At 40.8% G+C, this 8,297-nt stretch overlaps 1 protein-coding gene across 6 annotated transcripts in view; it reads left to right on the top strand.

Moving 5' to 3' along the window:
* The window catches only part of Dnm3 (dynamin 3), a 486,761-nt gene that overhangs the window by 159,388 nt on the left and 319,076 nt on the right, over positions 1-8,297 (top strand). For all 6 annotated transcript variants that reach the window (XM_031387157.1, XM_031387138.1, XM_031387130.1 and 3 more), the window contains exon 11: positions 6,247-6,333. In XM_031387157.1, the coding sequence (XP_031243017.1) occupies positions 6,247-6,333 (87 nt within the window). The remainder of the gene's footprint in view (positions 1-6,246; positions 6,334-8,297) is intronic.

Raw genomic sequence — 8,297 nt, 5'->3', positions numbered from 1 at the left:
ATGCATTTCTTCACCTTCTCACTGTTGTCTCTGGGGCACAGGATAACAAGAAAGCTCTTTATGAGCTATTTGGCCTCTCTTGGGGACACCTCAACTTTGAAAGTTTTCTGGTAGGCATCAGTTTTCATCTGCCTTCCTTTACCTCCCTCTCCTCTGGCACATCGTCTCAAGGTCCTGAGGCTTTTTGCAGGAAGCACAGGGAGGAACAACTTGTTTTTGGACCACAGTTTAGCAACTGTGTCATTTATTGACCTCTTGGGAAACCACATTCTTGGATCGCTATTATGCCAATTAATTGACTCCCCCCCACTACTGCTTAGAATAAAAGCTTTGCCATAAAAAAGATAACTTATTTTAGTTTTCCATTAGAAACCCAGGCAAGAACTTTGCATTAAAGGTACTGTTTGAAGAAATGCCCAGTTCTTTGGTATGTTAGATCAGTCAATATCTGACCCTGAGTCCATATAAACTAAAGAAGAAACTTATCTAAAGACCTGATTGGGGTTTCAGTGCCCTACTTGATCTTGTTCCCTGTTCGTCTCTAACTTCACTTCTTCCTTCCCTCCTCTCCACTGCTTCTTCCTTCCCTCTTCTCCGCTGTGGCGGCACTGCTAGGCTTGATGCTGTAGCATGCGAAGAGACAGGGCAGAGGAAACCTTGCTTTTCTTTCTGTTCCTTGAGGTAGCTGCAAAGATCCAAACTTTACTTGCCTCAGGTCTGTGTTCAAAGGCCTTATGAGCAGAGTATCTTGAATTTTCTATCTATAATGTCATAATCTCTCCAACCCCGAGCGCTCAGGAGACTCCCCCAGTCTTCGTGTTATCCCGCTGCTCCTTTTCTTCGTGACACACATGGCTGTGTGAATGACACCCCATATGTTTCTCATTGTTGGGCAATGAAGGGACCCTGAGAATTTAAGCTCTGACAGTGGGGGCTTGATTTATTGAGCTCAGTTCTATTTCCAACCCTAGACTGTCCCTTTTCCCCAATAGTAGTTTTGAATGCATAAATGAAAGGATTAAAATCACGTCTTGTTGATGTAGCACATGACAGTCAACATGGCTGAAGTAGGGCAGAAGGAAAAGCCACAAAACCTGGAACAGGTCCAGTGTGGCCTATGCCTCTGCACTGTGGCTTTCGCTCTGTGTAAAAGACTTGAGTTTCCATTTCTCTGCCTCTGGCTGGTTATTGTTTGAAGCTTTTATTGGATGCTATAGGAAATCTAGACCCTATGCTCTTCCTCTTATCTTCTGTTTTTCCTCCTTTCTAACTTAAATGCTCATTAATAAGTCTACCAAAGATAAACCTGGTATGACAGAGGAGATGAAAACTCGACTAAGACCTTCAGGTACTGTTTTGACCCAATGTCAGCCACTCCGATCTGCTTGGATGCCTTCTGCATTCCTTAAGAGACCCATCTCATGCTTTTACTGATAGCCTTTCTCGGCTTTCTTCCATCTGAGGTTGGCTCTTGAAATTTCAATTCTTTAGCATTTGCCGGATAACATGAAAGTTCTCTTTATTTCTCTGTTTAAAAGTTTTTCCATCATGTGCCTCATCATTTCTCTCTCCAGTTGCAGAAAGTATTTGAGGTTTAGCGATTTGGAATTCGCCCACTTGGAGGAGGGCAGCTGACACATTTCTTGCTTGGTATTCACTTTATCCAAGTTAGCCAGGAGCTGGCTCCTTTCTCGTACCCCCACTGCCTTTGTAGATTTCCCAGATGCCATTTGTAAAACAGAAAGTATTTTTGTGCCATGAGGAGGAGCTTCACCATTTCCCGACAGTTCTGGACTGAAATTGCTCCTCACTTCCAATCCTTTGCGAATGTGGATGAATGCAGCTCCTCTTTCTTCACAATCCTTTCTTTCTCATTTCTTGAATAAATCAAGCAAGACACCACACATGTGTAAAGGGTTGTTAGGGACCTTTGAGGGTGACATGCTTAATTCATAGAAAATGAAACAAATTTCAAATGTTTTCATGAATAGTGCAATCATAATTGATGGTTAGTTTATAACACAGCCAGTGTCTGAAGGTTTATAGCTTTTAGATTAAAAAGAAAAATCTATGTAGTCAGTGAGACTCACAAAGTCAGGTCTAATAGAAACTGTCCTGGTTTTGCCTTGTTTTCTCTGTGATCCCTGCTACAGGTTAAGGAATGGTGGTGGTTACCCAAAAACCTGAGTTTTTGCTTGAGGCATCAGACTAGTTATTCTTGAGGCCATAGAAACCTTGGCTGGCTCATGCTTATCCCAGGAGAAATGGAACAGCCTGCCTCCTATGATCCAATCAATTACTGTTTAGTAAGTTTTATAAGTGTGTAATTTTTGTTTTATTGGATGGAAATACCTTTCAAGTATTTCTTTTACCTCCAGAGAAAAATGTGGTTAATGTTGAGATTTTTATATGGAAGTTCCCCAAAATAATTATACACCACCCTAAATAACACTTATACTATTGGGCATAATTAGGATGTAGTTTTGTACCTTGTCATTATAATGTTACTTTCTCTCAAAACATGTGTAATTAAATTTTTCTCAGAGCCAAACATTCAAGGGTTGGATTCTGGGAGAAAGATAAGTTGTGTTATTTCTTTATTGAATCTTTATTATTTAAGAATAGTCAAGTGATTTAAGCAAGAAGGAATTTGGAAGTAATTTGCCATTTAATCAATGTACAGTGTGACTGGAAGTTTCAGCCTCATTATGAGGGCATTAAATCCGGAGACATTCTTAGCAAAGGTTTAACTATTAGTTTCTTTGTGTTTTCTCTCTTGCTTTTTGAGAACATTTCCCTTGTGTGACTCTGTGTTTATACAGTTAACCAGCCACTCCAGATGGTAAGATTTAATATCAGGAGCTCTGGCACATAGGGAACACAGGGTCAGTGGATGGCAGTTGCCTAGTGAGTAATTGATATGACATAAATCAAGAAGCATAACATTTCTATAACCAGTAGCAAAACTTTCCTTGCCCAATTCCTTATGAATAATTTATAGAATATAAGTAATTAATGGGGAACTAAGGTCTAAATATGATGCTTTTTAGATCCATAATATTTAGGCAGACATGACTAGAATTCTTTGCAATGTAGTCTTTTAATTGAACACCTTGAGAGTTATAATGATTTAAATGACTGTAGAAATTGTAATTGCACCTTAAACAAGAGATACGGCAGTGAGGCAGATGCAGAGCTGGCAATCAAGACAGAGGATGTTTGAGAGCGGAAGGAGGGCTGCACAAACACCCATCAATTCCTACTGAATGAGCTGATGAGGCAGAGGAGTCAGAACCCACTCAGAAATCATTCTGAATGTTAGAGGACTTTGATACCCCCTTTCCTGTGTGCATCATAAAAACTGAGCACCACATGTGTAAACCCACCCTGGAAATCATCATTTTAGTATATTATGCCCTCAAAATCCTTTGCAGATCAATAACATAGCTAATGTAATTGTTTCATTAATGCTTTTTAGCAGTTCTCATGGCTAGCATTGCCTGGTTGTGTCTCTACTCCTCCACCCATCCCCCATTCCCATATACATGTGAGATCAGGGTTTTAATTTTCTTTCTTTTCACTTTTTTTGTTTTATTTCCTTATAATTTAGTATATTTGCTCTTGTGTCAGCTGTTGGTACAAACTACAGGCTGCTTTCACAATAAAATTGAGCTCAGTGGGCATCAAGCTTAGAAAGATGAGCACACACACATATACACATGCATACATGCACAGATATACATATGCACATGAACACAATATCCTTCCCTTTCGTCTCTCCTAAATCTCCACCACTCTCCTTCATTCCTTCTCAAACTGATGGCCTCTTTTTCTTTGATCGTAAGCTTTATAAAAGATACTCTGTGGCATTCTCAAAGGGTCAGAGGGTTATTTGGCTGATAGACTCTCTGGTAGAGTGTTTCTGAAATGGGAAATTTATTTGTATCTTGCCAATAACCCATGAGATAAGATTTCGAAAGAATGTACATCTCAAAATTCAGATAAGAATGAATTAATACTTCTCTGTCTCTGACTCTGTCTCTGTCTCTGTCTCTCTCTCTCTGTCTGTGTGGGTATGTATGTGCATGTGTTCATGTATATGTGGTATGCACTTGTGGAGAGGTCAGAGGACAACCTCAGATATTGCCCACCTTACTTTTTGAGACAGGATCACTTATTGACCTGGGACTTGTCATGTAGTCTGCTCTGGCTGGTCAGTGAACCTTAGAGTCCCTCCTTTCTCAGCCTTCCCAGGAATGAGATAACACACATGTGTAGCCGTACATGGATTTTATTACACATGTTTCTGGGACATCAGACTTGGCTCCACGCCTGTACAGCAAGTGCTTTTCCTTACTAGGTTATGGAAATAGTTGGCTTTCTGTGTTGTTGTTGTTGTTGTTGTTGTTATTGTTTTTTTTGATAGCTATATAAAAATACTCTCCTATAGAAAACTCTGCAGAGGAGTAAATGTATATATAGTTAAAAGAGTCGCTACTGTTAATATTGCATCATGTTTGCTCAGCTTACTGTGTTCACAGAGAGTAGACTTGCAGATGGTGGAAGCTCCAGCTCTGAGGACTGTAGAGGCTTGCTGCTACTGGTCAGCTTCCAGCCGAGCCAAGAGTAAGCCCTAGGTTCAGGGAGCGAGTCTGCTTCAAAGGAATGAGAAGAGAGTTATCGAAAAGGCACCGACACTCTGTTCTAGCCTCCAGGCATGTTCAGATGTGAACATACCCGTCCATGCATAGGCATATACAGTTAGCCACATAGGCATGCGTACATACACATAAATAAATTCAAATGAATACATTAATTAAAAATATAATTTGTAATGGCCACTTATAAGTGGGTCTACTTTATTTGTTTAGTATCATTGGATACTTAGGTATTACGTTCCTGTTTGTCTCATTTTGCCATTTTGATTTATCTTGTAATAAAAGTATTTATGATTTTTATCTCAGGATTCTGGGAGGTTGTAATGTTGAAATGTGTGTATGTGTGTGTGTGTGTATGTGTGTGTGTGTGTGTGTGTGTGTGAGAGAGAGAGAGAGAGAGAGAGAGAGAGACAGAGAGACAGAGACAGAGACAGAGACAGAGACAGAGACAGAGAGAGATAGATATAGACACAGACACAGACACAGACACAGAAAGAGACATTGTGTGTGATTTGAGGTTCCTGATAAACATTTCCAACATTTTCCTCAGGGAGTCTTCCTTCATTGACACTCAGCTAAACTGCATGGATCTCAGTCAAACTTCACCTGTTGTCTTACAAAACTAATAGCAGCAACGTGACCACACAGCCTTTACTCTTTCCCTCTGCAGCACCACTAAGTCAGTTTAATGTTTACCTCCCCCTTATGGACTACTACCTGTTTACTACTTGAATCTCCTTCTCGCCTGTTTGTATTGTGCTATTTTGTTACTGTTAAGTGTACACATTTTCTCATCATTGAGATTCATCATTTACTTGGAATAGCCATTGGCTTGTCCATTCTTTTCTATTTCTTCATATTGCTCTCTGTCAAAGCCACCGTTTCTTTTCTGATCTTTTTTCAGTAGCTAAAAAGTCCTGACCAACCTCCAGGCATTTGCCTGGTGTCTTAGGGTTTCTTTTGCTGTGCTAAAACACCATGACCAAAATCAACTTGTAAAGGAAAGGGTTTGGTTCAGGTTAAACTTTCACATCACAGGCCATCACTGAAGGAAGTCAGGGCAGGAACTCAGTCAAGGCAGGAACCTGGAGATAGGAATTGGAACAAAACCATGGTGGAGTGCTGCTTACTGGCTTGCTCCCCATGGCTGGATCAGCTTGCTTTCATATATACCCCCAATCTACCTGCCCATGGGGGACCCTGCCCACAATAGGCTAGACCTACTCACATCAATCATTCATTAAAAAAAAAAAAATGCACTACTGACTTGCCTACAGGCAAATCTTACAGAGGTATTTCCTTTATTAAGAACCCTTTTCCTAAACAACTTCAGCATTTGTCCAGTTGACGATAATCTATCCAGGACACTGGGTTTCTGCTTTGTTTCTAGAGAACAGCTGTGCTTGGTTTGAGGCATCTCCTCATAGTTGACAGGGCTGCTGGGTTTTTTTTTTTCTCCTTCAGAAGTTCATGTCTCTCTTTTGCTTTCAGAAAGAGCAGCCTCTGTAATAACACCACACATCTCTATTTCTGTTTTTGCGGTACGATCTTTGTGTGGTATTAATGCCCAGACATATTTTCTTGACAGCTGGCAAACTTCCCCAGACTCTGTGAAGAAACAGAAAGGATTGTTGCTAACCACATCCGTGAGCGAGAAGGGAAGACAAAGGACCAGGTGAGTGAGACCTTGCCTGGTGGCCGGGTCCTTTGTGGGGAGTGGAAGGATTTTACCAAGGTGTTGGCCTTAATCCTCAATGACAGAATAGCAAAGCATATAACAACTTCATATCTACTTTTTATAAATTATATATGTCACCACTATACTAATATCTCATGCATGCTAAAATATAAGCAAGAATCCAGTCTAGAAGTCTAAAAGTTTTAAATCAATAATAGAATCTCAGAGCCAAATACAGGGGCTCACACACAATCTCAGCTCTTGAGAGGCAGAGGCAGAGGGATTGCCGCAAGTCTGAGGCCAGCCTGAGCTGCGGTGTAAGACTCTGTCTCAGTGAAGAAATCAACAACTAAGAACAGCCTACCTCCCAAATAGTAAGCGCTAAGCTCTCTTATTTTCCCCTCCACCATCTATGACCATGATGTGTACCTTTCTAGCATATATGCACAGCTCATGGCTAACCGGGAATCCAGAAACATAATGCATTTTTTTTCTTTTATAAGAATTTCTCACATACTAATGGTTGTGTATATGTGCTCCAGTATATTAAAATTTTTCTAAATGTTTTACTTATAGGTTTCTAGGAACTTTCCTATGAAATGTACATTGAAGAAAGATGTTTAGGAGTGAATCTTTAAAACATTCTGAACCACCCTGCAAATTCACAGGGAGGACTTGTAAGGAATGGCCTTGACAGCGTCTTTGAACCCTAGCTCTCTGACTCGGAAAGATTATTTTTAAGTGGGGATACTTATTTGAGAAAAGAATAACAAATTCTTATGACAAGGCGGCTTTTTCTCAGTTACTTATCAACACGATAGTGGAAAATACTGACTTTCAAATGTTCTTCCACGACACAGCTGCAAGCGTCGTGTGGAGGGAACTGGACCTAGGCCATGTGTTCTCTCCCAAATAACAGCATGTTCTTGTGAAAATCACCTCTTAGAACTGTTGTTTGTGATTTTCCAGCCCCTGGGCAGAATCGGGATGCCATTCTATATGGTCTCTGAGCACCTCTGTTAGTCAGTATCCCAAGAGTTAGTCACGGGAGAGAGGGGAAAAAAAAAAAGAAAAAGCAGAGGAAAAAAATAGAGAGAGAAAGTAGAAACCACAGGAAGAGAGACGCACACATAGAGTCAGTGCAGATGGGGTGAGGAAGCCGGAAGTGAGGGAACGGTATCAGAAGCTTGGCAGGCTGTGACATTTGCGAGGGACCCTGGTGAAAACCATTTCCCTGCTTAAGCTCAGGACTCATTGTTACTACTTTTTATCAGTGTGCTTTGAAAATTAACTGCCCACTATTTATAATTTCCACTTGTTTTCCAGCTTTTACAATCTTGGATAGCAGCCCAAAGCAGAGACTAGAATTATTGTGACTTAGCCAGCATTAACTCATGAGCCAGTGAAATGAAGCCAGGGATCAGACATATAGTCCCAAGCTAGAGGTTCCCTCTCCCCATGTAATGAGCCAATAAAACTTAGTTCTATAAAATCTAATGCACATGCCTGTAGTTGCAGCACCTAAGAAGTAGAGGCAGGAGAATTAGGAATTCAAGTTCATTCTCTATTACACTGGGATACATGAGAGCCTGTTCCAGTTTGATTTACTTTGCTCTGATAAAATAAACCAGTTGAAAAGCAGCTTAGGAGAGAAAGGATTTCTTTTGGCTTGCAGGTCCAGGCCATAGTCTATCACTGTAGAATTCCCAAGGTGCCAGGGACTGGAAGCAGCTTGTTACCTCATGCCCACAGCCAAGAACAGAGAGAAATGGCTACATGGCTCACCCTTGCTCAGTCCCATTAATCTGATCAGGGCCTTGACTATGAAATGTCCACACTCAGAGTGAGTTTTTCCACCTCAAATAACCAAGAAATAAATATCCCTCACAGACATGGCCACAGGCTAACCTGATGTGTGTGTGTGTGTGTGTGTGTGTGTGTGTGTGTGTGTATTCCCTCAC

This window comes from Mastomys coucha, unplaced genomic scaffold (genome assembly GCF_008632895.1).
Source record: "Mastomys coucha isolate ucsf_1 unplaced genomic scaffold, UCSF_Mcou_1 pScaffold1, whole genome shotgun sequence".
Lineage (NCBI taxonomy): Eukaryota > Metazoa > Chordata > Mammalia > Rodentia > Muridae > Mastomys > Mastomys coucha.
The sequence above is the reverse complement of the archived record's forward strand: the minus strand, read 5'-3'. Positions and strand labels throughout refer to the sequence as shown.